At 37.7% G+C, this 22406-nt stretch overlaps 1 protein-coding gene across 2 annotated transcripts in view; it reads right to left on the bottom strand.

Annotated features, from left to right (window-relative positions):
• The window catches only part of CNTNAP5 (contactin associated protein family member 5), an 893955-nt gene that overhangs the window by 442425 nt on the left and 429124 nt on the right, over positions 1 to 22406 (bottom strand). Inside the window, exon 7 of one of the 2 annotated variants that reach the window (XM_057745525.1) lies at positions 15764 to 15907. In XM_057745525.1, the coding sequence (XP_057601508.1) occupies positions 15764 to 15907 (144 nt within the window). The remainder of the gene's footprint in view (positions 1 to 15763; positions 15908 to 22406) is intronic. The other variant, XM_057745526.1, reaches the window with a different exon arrangement.

The following is a 22406-nucleotide window of genomic DNA, read 5'->3' as shown; positions in this document are numbered from 1 at the left end:
TGTAAAATGTGCAAAAAACATCACAGCAGTTGAGCATGGATTGGATATCAGAAAGACAAGGGGGAGATACCAGACTCTATCACTTACTGATTATATATCTTGGGCGAGTTGCTTTAATATTTTTAAGACACATTTTTCACATTCGTAAAATGAAACCACAAAAAATCTACTTCATAGGGTTATTTCAAAGAATTAACATAGATGAGTATGAAGAGCAGATGATAGAGATCTGGCATATAATAAATGCTCAACAAGTAACTGTTTTTCTTATGGAGTATATTGATAACAAGGGGGAAAAATAGAAGTTACACAAAATAATATTCCTTAAAAGAAAAAACTGGAAAATCTTGTTTTGCATTGTACTGATGGTTGCCTTTGTTGATGAGAAGGCAGGTGGTTTTTTTTTTTTTTCTTTCTAATTTTTTGTGTTTTCCAAATTTCCTATAATCTGTAAACATGTGTAAAATTCTTTTTTTATACTCTTTTCCATTTTGCTCTATTACAGGGTATTGAATATAATTCCCTGTGCTATATAGAAGGACCTTGTTGTTTATCCATTCTATACATAACAGTTTGCATCTGCAACATTATTTTTTAATGAAAAATGAAAATTATACATTATTTTCAAGATACTTATTGGTTCATGCGTTGGTTATTTAGTTACATCGGTGAGAAGGCTATGCTTTCCCAGAGCAGTGTCTGCCCTGAATATCTCACAACTCTTAGGAAACTTGGGGACACATTGCTTCCTATACAGTCTATAAGGCCTACAGGGAAATCTGGGTCACAAAGCACTGAAATTTAATATACATGCCATAAATTGCCAAACCCAGGTTGTAAACACTTAATTTTAAGGGTAAAAACAAACATAAAAGATGTTTCAACTGTCTTAATGGTTTTCGCCAATCATCACACTGAGTTCAAAATCTGATAAAATTCACGTGCTTTCTAGTTTCCTGGAAGAATGCAGGCTAGGATTTTGCTGTTGTTACAGGATGGAGTGTTATATTTGCCATGCGTGCATGGTGAAGCACACTCACCAGAGCCTACCTAGAACACCAAGAGCGTCTTCTGGGGCTTCCTGACCTTCCATTCACCTTGGGAAGCTGGCACTGAGTGATCCATCCTCAGGGTCCTCGTCTCAGCTGTGATTCATGCCATGTACTGCACACCACAGTGTGCTTATAAGCCTCCACCATGCGGCGTGTGTAATGGAAGTCAATGCTGGGTTTGAGGGCGCATGAAATTTCTATCAGACCTACCACACGTGGCTTCTGGAGGCTACACATATCCCTTTAGCATTGTTCTCAATCTTGGAGTTACTTTCATAAAGCTTTAGTCAATCTTTTATTTTGCATTTTTAAATTATTATTATTTTAAAAGGTATTTATTTAGCTATTGCATTGTATTGATGCCATGGGGACAAATATGAAAAGATCTTCAGAAGACTTGCTTCCTTGGGTAAAGCAAGGCAAATTTTGGACCTTGTTACAGCATCAGGGAGAAAACTGAATAATAACTGGTCAGCATGGGGGATAATGGATAACCTCATGGGCTGACTTAGGAGTGGAGTGATGTGCTGAACTAAGATATTAGAGAATATGTAGACAGAAACACAGGGAAATAAAACAATTTCAAAGGAGAAGAGTAAACGACATGAGAAAATCTTTAGGTGAAATACGAGATGTTTTTGTGAGCATTGGAGCATCACAAATCTCATGTCAGGGGTAAATTGTTTGGGTACCTCAAGTGCAAGTTTACCTATAGAACGTTCTAAACTTCTTGAACATGAGAGATGCTTTTTAATGGAATAAATTGCATGGACCCATAAAAAAGGATAGTTGTGGTTTCACTATTCTCTATTTGCAAACACATAATGACAAAGTTAAATAAGTGAATACTTTACTACCCTCTAGAGCCTGGACCTGTATGTGAGAGTTCTGTCTAAGGCTATGCTCAGGAGACGAAAATCATAAACATGCATGTCACTTCTATTTGTCTTCCCAACCCGCCTCTTCCAGATGTCTAGGGCCTCTCATTTTATTTTATTTATTTATTTGTGTTTCTTTTTTCTTTTTCCCTATTTAGTTATTTATTGCAGGCAACAGTTAATGGGTACAACAAATTGTCTCTTTGGAGAGGACCAGGAATTATCATTCTGTCAAAATTCAGGCTAGTTGCACGCTTTTGTGTGTGTATGTGTGTGTGTACACCTAGAGGCATACATGTTTATACACAGACACATACACACACACCATCTCAGATACAGAAGGACACACTATGGCAGTTCAAATACGTAGTAGGGCCTCTCATTTTTAACCTAGATCTTAAAAGGAGGAAAAGAGATGAGAGGTGGTGGCAGTTACCCACATCTGAGTTTCAGCTCCAAAGCCGTCCTGCTTGTGATGCTGGAGTTGGACCCCATAAGAATTTCTCTTTTGTCAAATGGCCCACATTTAGGCTTGGTTGGTAGAGGGCACTAGAGAGCCACTGCAGGGTGAGGGTATTTAGAAGACACTTGGTTGCCTGTGTTCCTGTCCTACTGCATGGTGAGTCAGCTCTCCACAGCTGAGCTCCAGCCCACACCCTCCCCACTGGTAGCAGCTTCCACAGGTGGCTCTCTGGCAAGCTTCCTGGCAAATTTCTTGGCCATCTGCAGGCTGTATGCTCCCCTGATAACCATAGCCTCTTTGGAAAGGTCTGAATCTCAGCTTGGGAGGTGGGCAGGGGGACTGTCCTGGTCCCAGTTCCTCTGTGTCCACTTTCTCAGCCTAGATGAAGTACCTGATTTTTTTATACTCGCTATTTCTGGACCTCTTACAGTCCTCTTTTATCCAGCTTAGTAGTTAACCACCTTCTACTGGCTAACGATTTATTATACTAAATTTTTCCTTTTAGACAACATGGACCTTGACAGATAGAGGCGTCTTCCAAATCCTGTGACAACAGGTGGAGGGTTTCTAAGAAGCCGACCCCGCTGTCCCACAAGAAACAGATCCAGTGTCAGTCCCCTACTTGTTCAGGGTCCTGGCGATTCTGCAAGGGATGTGTATGTAAGATGACTGGAAATGTACAAAGACAGAGAAAAAGTTTAATTTTATCTGTGATTCTCCTAATCTAAGAATTTAATCTGGAGCTCTTGACCTGCTGTCCATGGACAGACTTCAGGGACATCTATGTGCCTCCAAAATGTTATGCAAAATAAAATGTGTTCATAGCTTTCATTATCTGCTTAAAGGATGTGAACCGCCTGAAATATTAATAATCGCTGATCTAAAATCTTTAGTGTTGTACTTGTAGAAGGCCATTTATATAAAAAGACAGACATAGTCATAGGACTATGGTCTTCGTGGGGAACATACAGTGAGAAACAGTGAGTAAAGTGGGGCAATAAAAATAATGATGATGATACTATTAGCTCTTAGTGATTCAATGCCTACATTATCCCAGGAGTCACGCTACATATGTAACGTAGGTAAGCTTATTTCTACCTCGTAGATGAAGACACTGCAGCACGGAGGGATTAAGTAACTTTGTTCAGATTCTATAGATATCAGGTGTTAATGCTGGGATTTATTCTCACTGTCTTCAAAGATCACAGTCTCTTCAATACAGAGTGCCTTCCTCTCTATACACTTCCCGACCATCACATATTCAACACTGAGTGACAGAAAAAATATGTTTATTTTGTGAAACTTGCACAAATCTTAGAGTGATAGGAACACCTTTTGCAAAGAACTAGGCTAGAATAAAATATACTGTTTCCCAGTGATATTATATTTCCACCTCGAGCTGGTGCATATACCATGGCCCCGCTTGCCCTGCCTTCCTGTGAACTTGGAATTGGCTGAGAGATGGCTTTTTCTTCAAAGCTCATGGCAAGTTTTTACACTTTCAGCACATTCATGCAGTTTTTCCTGACCACCAACTCCATCATTTTTCCTCCTTAACTCTTGTAAACTAGGTTTAATCCTGGCCCATAGTGAGCAGAGGCTGAGGGCATGGCAGTCAGAAACACCGTGGGCCTTGCAGCTGGAGGGCAGGGGCTCTAGTCAAAGTCAGAAAGCAGAAGGCTGCAGGGGGAGGGATGGAGTGAGAGTTTGGGATGAGCAGATGCAACCTATTATATATAGGATGGATAAACAACAAGGTCCAACTGTAGAGCACAGGAAACTATATTCAATATCCTGTGATAAACCATAGTGGAAAAGAATATGAAAAAGAATGTATATATGTATGACTGAATCACTTTGCTGTACAACAGAAATTAACACAACATTGTAAATCAATAAGAATTTTTAAAAATATAAAAAAAGAGAGCAGAAGACTGTAAAAACAAATGGACACGCGGGATCATTGAGAGGCCTCAAGGTGGTAAACAAATAAAAAGTGTCAAAGCAAAAAGGCAAATGAGCAGAGGAGGGGTGACAATCAAAATGACAGCCAGGAGAGCAAAAAGCTGGTGTGAGGCGTCGTTAGGTACGTGCATTGGTTTTGAATTCTGAGTTCTGAAATGGTGACCTGGTACCCACTGTGTAGATGCTGGGGGCAGGGAGAGCTTAAAAGTTTCCCATCCATTAGGTGGAATCTGGAAAACTGATACAGATGGACTTGTTTGCAAAGGAGAAATCCAGACACAGATGTAGAGAACAAACTTAAGGATACCAAAGGGGGAAGGAGGGGTGGGATGAATTGGAAGATTGGGGTTGACATATATACACTACTGATACTATGTATAAAATAGATAACTAATGAGAACCTACTGTATAGCACAGGGATCTCTACTCAGTTCTCTGTGGTGACCTAAATGGGAAGGAAATCCAAAAAAGAAGGGATATATGTATAAGTATAGCTGATTCACTTTGCTGTACAGCAGAAACTAACACAACATTGTAAAGTAACTATACTCCAATAAAAATTAATAACAAAAAATTTCTCATCCATTGAAGGCAGGATCACTTTAAAAACAGCAGGTGCTCAATAACTATATTTTGAGGACGGTGATGAATCAAGTGCTAGGTTGTGCCAGGTTGGATAAGTGTGAGGTTCACAGCAAGGAAAGCACAAGGGACCTGAGAGTCTGAAAGATGTTTCTGGGAGAAGGTGAGCTCTGGAATGTGCCTGGGCAGGGCCAGCACACAGAGCACACTGAATACTTCTCCCCCCGTCTTCATTCTGCTGGATTCTTTTTTTCTTTTTTTAGAAATTAAATTATTTATTTAGTTATTTTTTGGCTAAGTTGTGTCTTTGTTGATGTGCGCCAGTTTTCTCTAGCTGCAGCCAGCAGGGGCTGCTCTTCATTACAGTGTGAGGGCTTCTCACTGCGGTGGCTTCTCTTGTTTCGGAGCACGAACTCTAGGCATGCGGGCTTCAGTAGTTGTGGAACGTGGCCTCAATAGTTGTGGCTCATGGGCTCTAGAGTGCAGGCTCGGTAGTTGTAGCACACGGGCTTAGTTGCTCTGTGGCATGTGGAATCTTCCCTGACCAGGACTTGAACCCATGTCCCCTGCATTGGCAGGCGGATTCTTAACCACTGTGCCACCAGGGAAATCCCTATTCTGGTGGATTCTGTTTAGGGATCATAGCATCTTCTTCTACCCAGTCTGGACTTGGTCCCATGCTGCTTCTTAGCCCCTCGCTCCAGGAAGACACAGACAATCCACTGAAGTTAACACAGGCAAGGCAGGGACATAGCAGGTTCACACGCATCCACCTTACTGGTGGCTCCATTTTTCTAACTTCAAAACTTCCTAATTTTTGGCTCTTTAGCCCCAAAGCCCCTAAGTTACTACCAGAAATGTAAGATTGTCTGCTTGGCTTCCAGTTCCCCTGGGCCTCCCCACGTGGCAGCAACTCTAGGGTCTATGGTCCACACAGCCTGGGGGCTCCAGCTCCACTCCTGAGAGTCAGTGAAACAAGCTGAGTATTACCCTGGTTTAAGACGTTAGCTCTGCTTGTGAGCTTGGAGAAGGATGGTGAGTTTGTGGCTGAACCGACAGGGAGTGGTGGAGAAAAGCAGCTCAGTGAGTATGGGAGAAACACAATGAAAAGGCACAGAGGAGAAGATGCACAGAGTGACTTCTGGGCCTGGTGAGAAACTGGGAAATCAACCTATAGATGGGAGGAGATGACTATACAGGATTTAAAGCCCAAGCACAAAAATCGCCACCTGTCTTACAGGAATAGAAGAGCCACTGGTCGCAGAGTTTCTGGGGAGGTACTTAATCCCTACACAGAACACTCAGCTGTCTCCTGAACTGCAGGAGGAAGAGCTTGACAGCCAGATGCCAGAGAAAGGACATACTGAGAGCCATGGGACCAGTAGGAGCTCTTGCCAAGATCACAGCCATCTCAGTGTAAGGAGATAGACTCCTCTCAGACACTCTGACCTCTGTTGTCACCTTTCTTCCTCTTGCCAAAGGGAAGGATTCTGCCCAAAGTTCCCACATTGTAAGATATACCCGAGAGAGGCGTATCTGGCAATTCGCAAACCACACAGGGGCCGTTTCTGAAAGACCTGATTGTCCTCAATTCCCAGGTACGCGGTGCTATTCACAGATCTGCCCAAACTTTCTTTTTCTTTTTTCACTTTGACATGAAAGTCATTCAGGACCTTAGGAAAAAATAGCTGTATAATAAAAATGAATAAAAGCTGATGGTGTAGTGCTTTCCAGCAGAGAAGGAAGAAGACTGTGAATGAGACGGCCACTGACTATATATCATTGACTTTCCCCAGTCCTGAGCATAAAGTATCTTTTAGTAGAAAGTGTGGATAATAACGTCTGCCCCTGCCTGCCTCTCACAGATGTTTCAGGACAGAGGAACTAATATGACCAGGGGTCCATCTGTCATCCCTCCATTTACTGCCCTTCTGGCATTAGCATGGAGATTTGTGGTGTTGAAGATGTATTCAAATGAAGAGACTGTCATGGCTGTTATTATGGGGGGAAAAAAGAGCATAAAAGGAACATACTCAGCTCATTAGTTGGAAGTTTTGCAGAGAAGGACAGCACCTGAATTGATTTCGACTTTCATTTTGCCCATTTTTAAAAATAAATTTGCATATTCAAATGTCAGAGAAGCAGGAGGTGAAACTGGCAGGACAAGTGGTTCCCTTGTACACTGTGGGTGGGTATGGAAACTGGTACAGACTTCAACAGTATGAAGTGAGTCAAAAATCCATAATAATTGACCTAATGATCTTAATTTCTGTTGATCCATTCTAAATTTCGGAAAATTATTTAAGCGTTATATTTGTAACCTCAATATTATTTTTGGCAATAAAAATTCAAACAACTCAAACTTTGACACAGTAGAATCTTGAATGAACTATGGTGAATGGACTTAATGTAGAAATTATGAGATTTAAAATGTTTAATAAAAATTTTAGACACAGAAAATATTAACCATGAAAATCAAGATATAAAATTGTTAATAGGACTTCCCTGGTGGTGCAGTGGTTAAGAATCTGCCTACCAATGCAGGGGACATGGGTTCGATCCCTGGTCCAGGAAGATCCCACATGCCGCAGAGCAACTAGGCCCATATGCCACAACTACTGAAACCCATGTGCCTAGAACCCATGCTCTGCAACAAGAGAAGCCGCTGCAATGAGAAGCCGACACAACACAACGAAGAGTACCCCCGCTCGCCACAACAAGAGAAAGCCTGCACGCAGCAACAAAGACCAAACGAAGCCAAAAAAAAAAAGTCAATAAAATATGGTCTATGTTATAGCAAATATACACATAAAACCTGAAAATGAAGAAATACATGTACTGACAACTGTGTTTTCCTCTCTGGCTGGTTAGGTCTTCTGTTCTATATGTTATATTCCAAATGGCATCAATAATACATAGAAATGCATATTTTTAACATTCTAAATGTGTTTCCTTAAATAACGTAAAATAATGATTTCATCAGATGAGCTAATGAACCGGTCACATCAGAAAAGAAAGTTGTAACACTGACTGAAGGTAGACTCATTTTCAGAGAGGATGACAATTTCATTCTTAGTTTACTTTTTTAAACTTTGTCACATTATTCCTCACATGACCTTGAAACTATTTAATTTCACTTTGCCCAGAGACAGAAAGGAAGCCACTTCTCTGGAAGCTAATAATTTAAAAATAATTTTTCCAGGGTATAAGGAGCATACAACCTAGAAGCAGGTGATGTGAATGTCAGGCTGGTCAAATGACAGTGGAAGCCGGCAGGAATGTGGACAGAGAAGACTTCACAGGCTAGTTGCTTTTTCAAATGACTCCTTCAATCAAGGGAACATATCATTTATCACAGAGCATACTCATAGAGATGAAACCTTATCCCAGGGACAAGCTGAAGAGATTATAGGCTTCACTAGACATCAGGGATTTTTCTCTGAGCAATTTTCATGAGCTTCTGGGTCACAGGAAGGTAAGACAAAGGTTGCTGCCACTATACATGTGTGTGTGCGTGGGCGTGTCTGCATATGCAGATGTGAATGGCTATGTGATCTCATGTGTACACTCATCCTTATCTCTTGGCTTCAGAGCTTTAAGAAATAAACAACCACATTCCGAGGTGCATGGCAGCAGAGATGCAAACAGAAGATGATAAACTTCACAAAAGCACACTTAGTACACCTGTTACACCCAAGTCCACTGGGCAGCATCTTTTTTAAATGCCTTATGTTAAAGGAATTCATCATTTGATCAAATCTGGACAAGAGTTAAGTTTCCACAAATGAATGAGATCGATAAGTTTGTAATATATTTACCCAAAATGCACTTCATGATTTCTACAGTTTGGGAATAAACTAAACTTCAGATTGAGGAAGCAGAACATGAGCTGTCTCCAATCTACTTTTATTATTTGTTGGGATCATAAAATGCAAAAACTCTATGTGAGTCATTAATTATAGGCCTAAGATGACAAATAAACATTACTTTACATGCCAACTCCGTTGAATGGATTCCTAGAAATGTTCGTTAATAATAGCTTCAATGTATTGGGTGCTTACTGTGGACCTTATATTGTACTAAACATATATATATAATCATCACAATAACAGGTCGAGGTGGGAACTATAATTCTCCCATTTTACATATGAAGTTACTGAGGTTTGGCAACTTGCCCAAGCCCCATAGCTGAGTGAGCTGTTAAGTGAGATTAGGAATCTAAGCAATTTATCAACAATCATGTAACTGTTGGTGCTGCCAGGAACACTGGGTTGAGAAGACGATGAGGCTTCACTCTAAGCTGAGCGGAAATGCATTTTGTGATTGTTTAGCAATTTCAGTATGAAGTTGGGGGTATCATCATACAGCCATCACCCATCGCCAATTATTTTGTTTCATCACCCATCACCAATTATGCTACATCATACCGCCTTCACCCATCCAATTATTTGGAGACAAAGGCACAGAAGCAAAATGACATGCTCAATTGGCTCCAAAGCCAATTCTATAACCACAGTCCTGCTAATGGCCATCTGCCTTTATCTCCCCGCCCACTGAAGGCAAAGTCAAGTGATACAAGCATTTCTCCTATGCCTTTCTTTTAAATGAAAAATCATCATTTTAACACCTACAATCAAGCCAACTCCCACACAATCATGTTATTCTCCTTACCTCTGGGAGAGGGGATGCAACACTCTGAAAGGAGAGCTCCAAGAAAGCATCATTTCTTATGAAGTGGAAGCTATGAAATTAATCTTTTTTTGGAAACTAGCAAGGCAATATATTTGTTATATTATGTATGTAATAACCCACATTACAGGTACTGTACACACTTCTATGGGCCATCTATTTTCTGATTGTTTGTTCTATGGTCCTGTATTAGCATAGGTTGGGAGAGTGGAGGTAGAACAGTGAGGTGCTTTTTACGTCTACTTTAAGCTGTTAGTTTTACTGCTTCTCGGGATGTGGAGGATCGTCTTGTAGTCAAATCGAGCTATAAAGACTAAATTGAATTATCCCCATGGAACAGCTGTTAAATCTCCAGGGAGTGGGCAGGTCCCACAAGACAGGAATGACAAATTGCAACGAGGATGCTGCATGAATGCAGTCTGCTGGAGAGGTCTGTGCTGGATGAGGCCAAGGCTGGTGCTTCCTTGAGTCTTGAATCACCTTTCATAATTGAAGGGTATCATCTTACCCTTGCTGCCGGATTTGTGGATTCCTTGAATCTTATGCTCAAGTGTGAACCTCCCCAAACTTAGTAACTGTGAGAGTGTCTGTGAACACTGGAAAAGGACAAAAACACCATCCCTCTCAAAAGTCCTTACTTAGCACAGCTGTGGCTTAGTGTCTTGGAACAAAGCTGATTTTGTAGCTGATACGGTGTCTTTGGGGGAAACTTTAAGCCTGAATAGGGGAATAAAAGAGTTTGTACTTGTAATTAACAATGCAAACCATTCCTTCCCACATGGAATTCCTAAAGAAAAAAGACTAGGTATATAAATGTGTGTGTGTGTGTATGAGTGGTGATAGGAATTTTCACCTAAGCAAGATAATGGACACAATTTGGAAGAAAAATAATGTGTTTTTCCCCCTTTACATTGAGAAGCTTAAAACTAAAAGTTCTTTACATGCAAAGTAAAACAATTTTCCTGAGATTTTTTTCTTTCCCAAGTACTTTAGTGATAAATGGATTCTTTGTGCTTCATATTAACAATACTGCCAATTAAACTCTGAAGAATAAAATATGGAAGCAAAGTTTTAGGCAACTTGATAAGTGCTTCAGTAGTTTAAAAATCAATGAAAACGTTCTTAAAATTGTGGTTAGTGATTCTCTCCACAAAGGAAATGATGAAGATTGTCAATACTCAGAAATTCATGTTTCTCTCCTTGTTCTCCCTGATTTCCCCCTTTTTTGCTCTGTATATTCAGTGACTTACTGTTTAATATATCTTATCATTTAATATATATATTTTTTTTCCTAAAACATAATGTATGTGTGGAGTTTTGGTTTTTTTTAATGAATGCTGCGATAATAATAGGGAAGAACAAATCTGACTACCTATCAGATCTGTTTCTTTTACTTTAACCTCTGAACTCAATTGCTTTTGCTACAAGAATGTTGCCCATAGCCTAAAATATACAGGAGAGCCCATTCTCAAGGCTCTGATCTTTAAAGGTATAACACTTTTCCATTCATATAGATTAAAAAGTTGCAGAACAGAGAGTAACAATTGTCCTGTTGGAGGTTTACAGGGGCATTGTGACCTGACCTAAGTGGGCAGCTGTAAGAACAAAGGATTCTGGCAACAAGAAGTTTGCAACAACCAGCCACACAGCACCCCCCCCCCCCAATTTTAGCATAAAAGAAGCCTGAATTCTAACTTGGAGAAGATGTTTCTTTGGGGTACTAGGCCACTATCTTCTCAGTCTGATGGCTTTCCAAATAAAGTCACTATTCCTTGCCCCAACACGTCCTCTCAAGATATATTGGCCTGTCGTGGGGCAGGCAGTACTAACTTGGACTAGGTAACAATAGCAATTGCAGTTATTTATATCTAAGGCTCAGGTTCTCACACTTTCAAGCCCCAGTTTATGAATAACCAAAGTGAGCAATGTTCTCTTAAGTTCCTTGTGTTTCAGTTTGTTCTGAAGACTCTTTGCACAATGCAGGTAGTGCTGTACTGCCTTCCAGATGTGTTGATATTCACAACATTAGTCTAAGATAAACTCCTAGCAGTGTATGATCCCACTATTTTAGCAGAATAAACTCAATGAAATGGCTATATTTGGGGGGGAATATTACTGGGGAGCGATTGGCATGACTATGCTTTCCATAATTCCTGTCTCCTTATCTAAACTTAAGTAAAATGTCATTAGCAAGCTAGTGCTTAGGTTAATTAGGTAATGAACAACCTTAGCACATGTGGTTAGCATTGTCAAGAGCCTTGAGCCCAAGCCAGGGATAAGGCTTTTAAAATATTACAACCTTTAACCTAAGTGTGATTTTCCTCAAGCAAGCCTGTTTCACACCCTGAAATCCAAAGGCCACTTTTAAAAATGTGTTAATATATGGAACTCCCATAAACACGAAATATTTTTTACACATTATACCTATCAAGGGACAAAATAAACATCAAGGTCATTTAAATTCCAGTTTTTCCAGGTGGTCCAGTGACCAGATTGCAAGGAGAATCAGAATTTGCCTGTCAATGATAGGGTGATCTACTCTGGTGAAAGGTTTTAAGATAATGTTAGTGTCACAGACTTCTGTTTCTGGAAAATGGAGTGGTGTGATTTTCTCTATTCCCCACACTAAGTACAACCAAAAAATTCTGAACATTATATACAAAGAAAGTCTAGGAAGACTCTAAATGGTGGAAAAAAAGAAAGCAAGCATTTATTAGGATCTTGAGACCCAAGAAGCAACATTGGAGGGTTCCCTAGATTTCCCTTTTGCCTTCTATATCCTAGACTTCTTGCTAAAGAAGCCAGCAACCCAGAGATACAAAATGGTGTAGACAACATAATAATCCCCTTTAGAAGCCTTATCTTTTCAAATCCAAGGACCAGGAAAGGAGCGGAAGAGTACAGCAGAATACCTTTAGATGATAACTGCTCTGTACCAGCCAACAACCTTTAAAAAAAACTCTGGGCGCACTCCATCCAGCCATGCTGTAACAAAGTGCCCAAAACCTCCGGCCAGGGTGATGTCAGAGAGGACCAAACAGGCAGTCTGAATTTTAATCCTTGTCGCATAGTAGCAAGCCTTTCCCTTTAGTATCAATGGAGACCACATGCCTAGTGGAGCCTGGATGTTCATCCCCACCCCCCAGGCAGTAATGAGGGAACCCATCCACTCCTTGCAGGCATGGTATCAGAGATGGCTTGAGAGAGTCAGAATTTTTACTTACCAGAGTTCAATGATAACAAAGCCCCGCCACCCCCCACACACTGTGATGTCACTGGAGGTCACGTGGAGCGCAGTAATGAGGTGTTCCTACCCCTCCCAGTCAGAGAGTATCCATGAAGAGCTATCAGGGAACCAGAACGCTCCCCCCTCTACATCTAGTAGAAGCTTCCCTAGCCTTGGGTGTCAATGGAGGTTGAGTGGAAAATAGGGATTCTATCCCCACCTCGCAGTACTGAGAAATCCCCCATGCCCCTAATGGAAGAGTGTCAGAGGAAGACAGCTAAAACAGAAGGTTTAAGTAGGGGTCATCATAAATACCTAAACTGTTCAGGTTACAATTTTAAAAATCCCTTGTTATACCAAGAAACAAGAAGATCTCAAATTGAATTAAAAAAGACATCAGTAGATGCCAACACTGAGATGACAAAGATGTTAGAATTATCTGACAAATATTTTTAAGCAGTCATGTTAATGAAAATCCTTCAAATAACAATTGCATATTTGAGACACATAAGAAACTAGAAAGTCTCACTGAAAAATAGAAAGTCTTAGCCAGGAAATGAAAGATGTAAAGAAGAACCAAAAATGAAAATGTTAGAAGGGAAAAATACAGTATCAGACATGAGACAATAATGGATGTGCACGATGACAAAGTGAAGGGAATAAGAAAAAGAATTAACTGTAAACTATAATGAGAGAAACTACCTAATTTGAACAACAGACAAAATAGACTGAGGAAAAAAAAATGAACAGAGGATCAGGGACCTGTGATTTTGTAATGAAAGATCAAGCATTCATATGTCTCTGGAATTCAGGAAGGAGATGAGAAAGAGAGAAAGGCTGAAAAAAATACTCAGATAAATGGCAGAATACTCCCCAAATTTGGTGAAAGATGTAAGGCCACAGATTCAAGAAACTCAGTGAAACCCAAACAGGATAACTTGAAGAAGTCCACACCATGACACGCCACAGTCAAACTTCTGAAAACTAAAAACAAAGAAAATATATTGAAAGCAGTGAGAAAGAAATGACATCTTATCTGTAGGGGAAAAATAGCAAATAACAGTGTGTTTTTCCCCAGAAACCACTGAGGCCAGAAGGAAGGGGCTCAATGTTTTTCATGTGTGGAAAGAAAACAACTGTCAACCCAGAATCTCATGTCCAGGGCACAAAGCCTTCAAGAATGAAAGCAATATCAAGACAATATAAGATGAAGGAAAAGTTAGTCACCAGCACACACACACACCCTAAAAGAATGAAAGTTCTCAAAACAGAAAAGAAATGACAAAAAAAGGAATCTAGGAAAATTAGGAAGGAAGGAAGAACAACAATAAGCAAATATATGAGTAAATACAATATACTTTTTCTCTTGAGTTTTCTAAGTTACGCTTGATGGTTGAATGTGTCACACATTTGAGTCCTAACAAATCAACAACTTCAACAGGTGAAAAATAATACTGATACGATGCTAAATATATAGGGAGGAAATAATACTTAAGAACATTATAAAAATCAACAACAACAAAAAAAACAAAGCAAAAAAAACAAAATAACTTTCAGAAAATGCAAAAAAAACCCATTACGCAATAAACATAAGACAGTTATATAATAAACAAGGAAAGGTAAAAGGAACTTAAAGGGATGTAAGGATTTTACACTTTACTAAAATTGATGAAATATTGGTAAACTGTAATAAGTTATGTGTATATAATATAATACCTAACAAAACCATTACCAAAGCTATACACAGAGATATATTCAAACATGAGATAAGGAAAAACAGAATTCTGAAAATCATTCAAGAAACACACAGGCAGGTAGAGAAAAGAGAAAAAACAGAGAAAATAGACACAACAAACAAAAAGTACACATTTGAGCCCTATACATCAATAACTTTAACATTACATGTAAGTAGTTTAAATACACCAATTAAAAAATACGGAGTGGATTAAAAAACACAACCGTATTATTTACTCTCTACAATAAACTCACTTCAAATATGATATATCTAAATATATTTATTTTTTCTTCCATTATTTTACTTTTATCTCTCTCTATATATCTAATATATATCAAACGAAAGCAAGAGAGGTTATATTAATATCAGATTAAGTAGACTTTACAGCAAAGAAAATTATCATAGAGAGAGAACATTATACAGTGATAAAGGGCCCATCCACTAGGAAGGCATAGCAATCCTAACTGTGTTTATACTAAACCATGGAACCATAAAATGAGGCAAAAACTGATAGAACTGGAAAGAGAAATAGACAAATCTACAATTATAGTTGGAAACATCCACACCACCATGGATCATCTACTACGTGCAAAGCACCTTGCTCAGCATTGTGGGTGCAACAGTGAAAAAGAAAAAGACAGTGCTGACCTTCATGAACCCCAAAGTCTTTTGGGGGAAGACAAATACTAATTAATTAAAAAGTTTTTAACTTGCCAGCATGATAAATAGTACAAAGGGAATCTCAGAAATACCAAAAAGTTAACCTCTCTTCTTCAAAATGCCCTATTTTTTAATAACAAGTAGACAAATATGTAATTCCCAAGCTATAGAATTTAATAGAGTCTGTGGGTCTACTGTTGCATTTCCCAGGGGTAACAAAGAGAGACACACCAGCCAGTGTAGCCTGCAAACCCTGCCCACGGGTGGCACCAACTCACACACCAGAACATAGAATTCTGTAGGTACCTCTAACACTTTTGTTTCTCCTGATAACACAGTTTACACCCACTCAGGCCCTGCTTTGCCTCTCTCTCCAATTTCACCTGAGAGTCTGCTAGGGCCCCCAAGAGTTAATGTAAACATAGTATGAGGAGGTGCCAAGAGCAGGATGGGGAAAGCGAGACTTACCCTAAAATGTTAGAAACCATAAAGCTGAGAAGGATGTTGACTTACCACGGTGTAGATCTGATGCTTTCGCCTTTTTGCCAGGTCAATTATGTTTACTCCATTGTAGTAAAGGTTTTCTATACACCCGTGGAAGTTTTTCTTTAAAAAGGTCCCAGGTTTGCCTGGTACTGGAATTCCTCCAAAACTAAGCTTTATAAGAAACAAAAAAAATCAACTGTTAGTTTATAAGTTCTGAAGGAACAGGAAAAGGAAAGTAAGCAAGTGAATTTCAGTAGATTCAATTGTAGCATGAGCCAAGTGGCTCAAATAATTATAGATGCCACTTGATTACGCATTTAAAAGGATACTGATTAGGCCACGTAAAAATAACTATAATTGCTTGCTTTTTAAGAGCTTATTTTACAAAACTATTTTACTTCCTTTCCGAACCCTTCTAATACTAAAAACAATAATTTACAGAAACAGGAAAAAAGAAAAGAAAATCAACATCTTTACATTTATATCTTATGCAAATATCTGAGAAAGTAGGGTCAAAGTAACACCAAGGGACAAAGTATACCTCTATTCAGACTTAGTTTATTCTGTGTTCTACCAAAAACACCTTATGAACACAGATGTTCTTAATTACATTTATAAAGATGAAGAAGAGGAAACAATTCAAATATCCAATCATTTATTTAGAGGAAAAAATTGAAAATTGATATGATAGACTCCTACTTAGTTAATAATGGTACTTAGTTAACATTTGTTATACAGTGAAAAGTGAGTGGAATGTTGATTGAAAAATGCAGGAGTTAAAATTGGGTGTAAAGTATGAAGTCAACAATAAAAAATGTGCTTACAATTTAGACTTGAGGAAATTCACTGAACTATTAATGATAGTTATCTCTGGGAAGGATATGGGTTACTAGTTTTCTCTACCACTTTTTTTTTCCAATAAAAATACTACAAATTACTTTTGGAATGGAAATATTCATTTAAAAGCAAACCTGATCTGTTATGAATATTCTTCCTATCACACAAGAGAAGCAGAATACTCTCTACAATCATGTTTATCTCAGCATCATTTAATTTTCTCCCAATAACACAGTTTTTCTTCGCTGCTTTGAAATGTTACCTTTAGCATTACTTAAACTACATGAATGCTTGAGTGTACTTCAGGAAGATTGTTCTCCCATCAGAATGTCTTCTCCTTAGATGAATAGCTACAGATAAAGCAAAAGTTACTTCCAGATGTTACTTTCCCTGTAAGTTCCACACTATTTTTTAAAAATTGTTTCTTTATACACTATACTATATGATAATGATTAATCATCCTGCCCACTTCTATTTGCCATTGTTTTACTCTAAGATAATTATTTGATATTTTTGCCTATTTTAATTTTAAAGTTTAATTTCAAAATGATTTTATTTGAAATAGTCTGTTGGAATTTTGAGAGTTTATTTCCATGAACACATTTACTTGGAGAAGAATAAATATTTTTGAAATATTTCATCTTTCTGTACAAGAACTCAGTATCTTTTTCTATTTTCAAAATATTTTTGGTAAGGCCCTTCACCTAGGGTTATTATTTTACTTCTCTCATTCACATATTTATTAACTTAATTCCAGTGATCTCAAGCTTTTAGATATTTCCACTGTATGGAATCTAAAAAACAAAACAAAACAAAAAAGAGAATGACTCACAGATAAAGAGAACAGATTGGTGGTTGCCAGAGGTGCGGAGGAGCTGGGGAGCAGGCAAAATGGGTGAAGGAGCTCAAAAGGTACAAGCTTTCAGTTATAAAATGAATCACGAGATGTACTATGTGGTAATTATAGTTAATAATACTGTATTGTGTATTTGACAGTTACTAAGAGAACAGATCTTAAAAGTTCTCATCACAAGAAACAAAAGTTGTAAATATGTGTGGTAATGCATGTTAAACAATGTGGAGACCATTTTACAGTATATGCAAATATCAAATCGTTATGTTTTACATCTGAAACCAGTATAATGTTATATATCACTTGTCTCAATAAATTCCAGTGTAAATGAATTGTTGTCATTTAATTAAACATTTTATCAAGTAAATTCTATACCCATCCTATTGTTTTCTCTATCCAGATACTTGTATACTAAATAATATACTTTTTAGCTAATTTCATTAAACTTTTGAAATAAATAATCAGATGACATATTTAAAACATGTTATACTTTTTCAAGCCAAACTGTATACATCTTTTTGTTTCATTGTCTTGATCTAAACTCTCTAAAATACAGCCAAAACCTTTTAAACAACAATGGATAATAATTATGGTATAGAACTTTGGAAAAAAGCCAAAGATGAACAAAAAAGAACAGTAATTGTGTATGTTTTCCAGCACACAGAATACTGATTCTGACTCCACATCACTTTAAAAAGATATCCTTTAATCTCATTTTACACATAAATTATTTAGTTGCTTATTTATTGTTTGTTTGCTTTAAATGAGAAATGAAATCTCGGTTTTATCTATTGATTGGTCTTTCAAAACTTCATGTGACAGGATACAGGGTATTCTACGTTTAATCTATTGATGGATTGAATTATATTAATAGATCATAAATTAATAGATTCTCTTTCATTGAATCACATTTGTGTTCTATTTGCCTTGAAATATATGTGCTCATATTTTAAATAGTAAATGAGTTTGAGCTCTACTTTTCTTCTTTTGCCAAGTATTTAGATCAAGTCTAAATTTGTCTCTGAGTAAAACTCTGTGAGTTTTATCTTTCACTCTATTTAAAAATGACTCATAACTCTTGAGAAATATTCTGGAAAACTGAAAAAAATGAATTTGTTAATTCCACAAATACTTTGTAAAAAATATTGCTTTGATAACTTTCTAGCTGATTTATTGCAGTATTCCAATGTTTTCAATTGAGTCATTTGCATTTAAAAAGATTCATTTCCCTTTTGTAAATTGTATAAATCAAATTTGTAAGGTAAAAATACAGCTGACTATGTGTTACTTTTATTTTTTAAAAAACCTTATTACATTAGAGCTGATTTAGTTTCACAGCAGAATCGAGAGGAAGGTAGAGAGATTTCCCACATACCCTCTGCTCCCACACACGCCCAGCCTCCCCCATTATCAACAGCTGCCACCAGCGGTTTATTTGTTCCCATTGGTGAATCTACATTCACACATCATAATCTCCCAAAGTCGGTGGTATACATGATGGTCTACTTTTGGTATTGTGCATTCTATGGGTTTGGACAAATGTATAATTACATGCATCCACCAGTAAAGTATCATACAGACTACTTTCTCTGCTCTAAAAATCCTGTTCTCTGCCAATTCATCCCTTCCCCAGCCCCTGACTCCAATCCCTGGCAACCATTGATCTTTTTACTGTTTCAATAGTTTTGCCATTTCCAGAATGTCATATTGTTGGAATCATACAGTATGTAACCATTTCAGATTGGCTTCTTTCACTTAGTAATATAAATTGAAGGTTCCTCCATGTCTTTTTATGGTTGATAGCTCATTTTTTTTTAGAACAGAATAATATCCCATTGTCTGTGCATAGCACAGTTAGTTTATACATTCACCTACTGAAGGACATCTTCGTTGATTCCAGGTTTTGGCAAATATGAATAATGCTGCTGCAAGCATTCATAATCAGGTTTTTGTGTGCATGTAAGTTCTTATTCTTTTTTATAATTTATATACTCATAAATATGTAATTATTTATATATAATTTATATATAAAGAAAATTTTATTATTTTCATTTTTTGGCCATCTTCCTCAATTTGTGAAAAAAATAACGTTCTACATCACTCAGCTGTTATTTAGGAAAATATTAATCATAGGGCAATATCTGAAAAAGAGAGAAAGGAAAATAAAAAACCTTCCTTTTAAATAGCAAAATAAAGTGTTTGAAGGATTTGGGGTAGAGGGTTTTTTAAGCAAAATGGTATAGAAAATAATATATGTTACAAAATTGTAATTTCCCATTACATTAAGGAGAACAAAACTCTTTGCAGCCTGGGTGGAGGATGTTAGGAGAAAATTGGCAGAGATAACCGTAGAGTTACATGGTGTGGGACCTGCTCTTTGGGTGTCTCTGGGAGATTGAAATTTCATGAGGTTTGGGTGAATGTAGATGGAGGTCACAAGACAGATTCTGGAAAATGCAGGGAGTTATTTCTCCCTTGATTCCTACGACAGTGAGGACTGTAAGCCTATTAAAGATGCTTTAAATTTAGCATGACCTTAGAGCAAACCTTGCTTGGAAGAGAGACAGGTTAGCAATGGCTATGAGAAGTGGCAACATAGAAGTTTCTGAGGGCTGCTTCTCCACAGCCTGATCGCACTGGAGCTCTGTGTGAGGTAGGCTCCTGAGGTCCCCAGGGCTGTGAGAGCAGGATGGGGAATATGGACGGACTGAGGTGCTTGGTAAGTGTGTAAAGGGCTGGTAGCTGATTTGGAAGTCCAAGTGTCCAGGTAACTAGACTTCACAGAGTGAGGCCATTACTGGGACCATGGACAGCAGCTGCAGAAGCTGACACTTTGTTCCTATGCTGGGGTCATCCACAAGCCCCCAGCCAGTGATCTGTCCATAGAAACAAAAAGAAGGAGCAAGGAGAAACCCCAATATAACCCAGTATTTACACAATAGTACAGTAAGTTTTAAATAGGCATTAACTCGTTATCATTCATCATCAAGGTTAGATTTTTCTATCAGGGAAGCAGGGGTTGATAAGCATATTGAATTCAGGTGGTGAGAAGAAGCAAAACTGCATTTCTGCACATTTGAGTGTGAATGTAAATTTTTAACCTGTTTTATATTTTAAATTTCTCAAGTCATTGAGAATTTCGGGTTATAGCTGTACTAATGAATTATAGATTTAGTTCATTATCAGATAAGTTAGACTGGAAAAACCTGCTTCATATATTACTGATTTTCTTTCCTATGTATACAGCATTGATTTTTCCAAATATCAACATTTTGTAAACACTTGTAGGCTATACTTGATGTATACCTACTAATTTTACATTAATAATTATAGTCCACTCATAATTTTATCTGATATATCAAAATCGTGAGAATGAAAACCTGTTTTTCTCTAAAGTATGTTTTTGTCATCAAAGCCATCATGCCATCTAGACTAGGGTCGCTCCTGTGTATGGCCTAGGATGGTCAAATCATTATAACAATTATTTGTAACATTTGAATATTGATCATTTTTGGGCTATTCTCCTGCTGAGTTCAGCTGGCATTCAAGTCTCACCCAAGTTCCCAACACTAGCTTTTCCCCTGAACTCTGCCCATTCATTTATTCATCTATCAACATAACTGGAAAAGCAATGACCACTTCCCTGAGCCTGGTCCCTGGGCTTCTGAGTCCAGGACACATGCAGCTCATGTGACGATGGTGTCAGCCAACATCTAACCGCTGGAAATGAAGAGTTGTGGGGTTTTCTTTTGTATTTGATTCACATTTGATTTGATATGTACATCTGTTTAATATAGGTGTTTCTAATTAGAGACTACAACAAATAGTATTTTACAATAGCCTTTATCTTTTTATCTTAATTTTTAATACTTTCAACGGTACTAATTTTTCTACCTCTGCTTTCAGTTTGCATAAACTTAACTGGTGTGTCCCCAAATCCAACTTTAAAAAACGAATCATTTTGGTGTTTCTGCCACAGGTGTGTTAATTGCAAACCACATATGCCTGGTGTTTGTTTATTAAGAAAATATGAGACTACTTACCACCCAAGGGGATTTAGAAAAATTTTAAGTTTATTGCTATAATTATAAAGACCGATATTGCTTTATTCTGTTGTGTTTGTTAATTTTTGATTATTGTCTGTTTTATGTTTTTTGCTATGTAGACTGTGCAATATTTGGTCTTTTTAAAAAACTGACTTGGAAGATAATCCCTGTGATTATCCAGCTTTTTATTTTTTTTAATTTTTTAATTTTTTTAACTTTTTATTTTTTCATTTTTCACAATAAACTGCATATTTTATTTTTTTTTGTTTTGTTTTTATTTATTTATTTATTTTTTTTTTTGGGGGGTACACCAGGTTCAATCATCCGTTTTTATACACATATCCCCATCTTCCCTCCCTTCCTTGACTCCCCCCCCCAAGCCCCCCCCACCCTCCCCGCCCCAGTCCTCAAAGGAATCTTCCATCCTCGAGTTGGACTCCCTTTGTTATACAACAACTTCCCACTGACTATTTTACAGTTGGTAGTATATATATGTCTGTGTTAATCTCTCGCTTCGTAAACTGCATATTTTAGAGTGTACAATTTGGTATCCCAATCTCCCAATTCATTCCCCCCCAACCCTCCCCGCTTTCCCCACTTGGTGTCCATATGTTTGTTCTCTACATCTGTGTCTCTATTTCTGCCTTGTAAACTGGTTGATCTGTACCATTTTTCTATAGTCCACATATATGTGTTAATATACAATATATGTTTTTCTCTTTCTGACTCACTTCACTCTGTATGACAGTCTCTAGGGCCATCGATGTCTCTAAAAATATCCCATTTTCATTGCTTTTTACAGCTGAGTAATATTCCATTGTATGTATGTACCACATCTTTTTTATCCATTCATCTGTTGATGGACATTTAGATGGCTTCCATGTCCTGGCTATTGTAAATAGTACTGCAATGAACACTGGAGTGCATGTGTCTT

This window comes from Hippopotamus amphibius, chromosome 8 (assembly GCF_030028045.1).
Source record: "Hippopotamus amphibius kiboko isolate mHipAmp2 chromosome 8, mHipAmp2.hap2, whole genome shotgun sequence".
NCBI classification, from domain to species: domain Eukaryota; kingdom Metazoa; phylum Chordata; class Mammalia; order Artiodactyla; family Hippopotamidae; genus Hippopotamus; species Hippopotamus amphibius.
The sequence above is the reverse complement of the archived record's forward strand: the minus strand, read 5'-3'. Positions and strand labels throughout refer to the sequence as shown.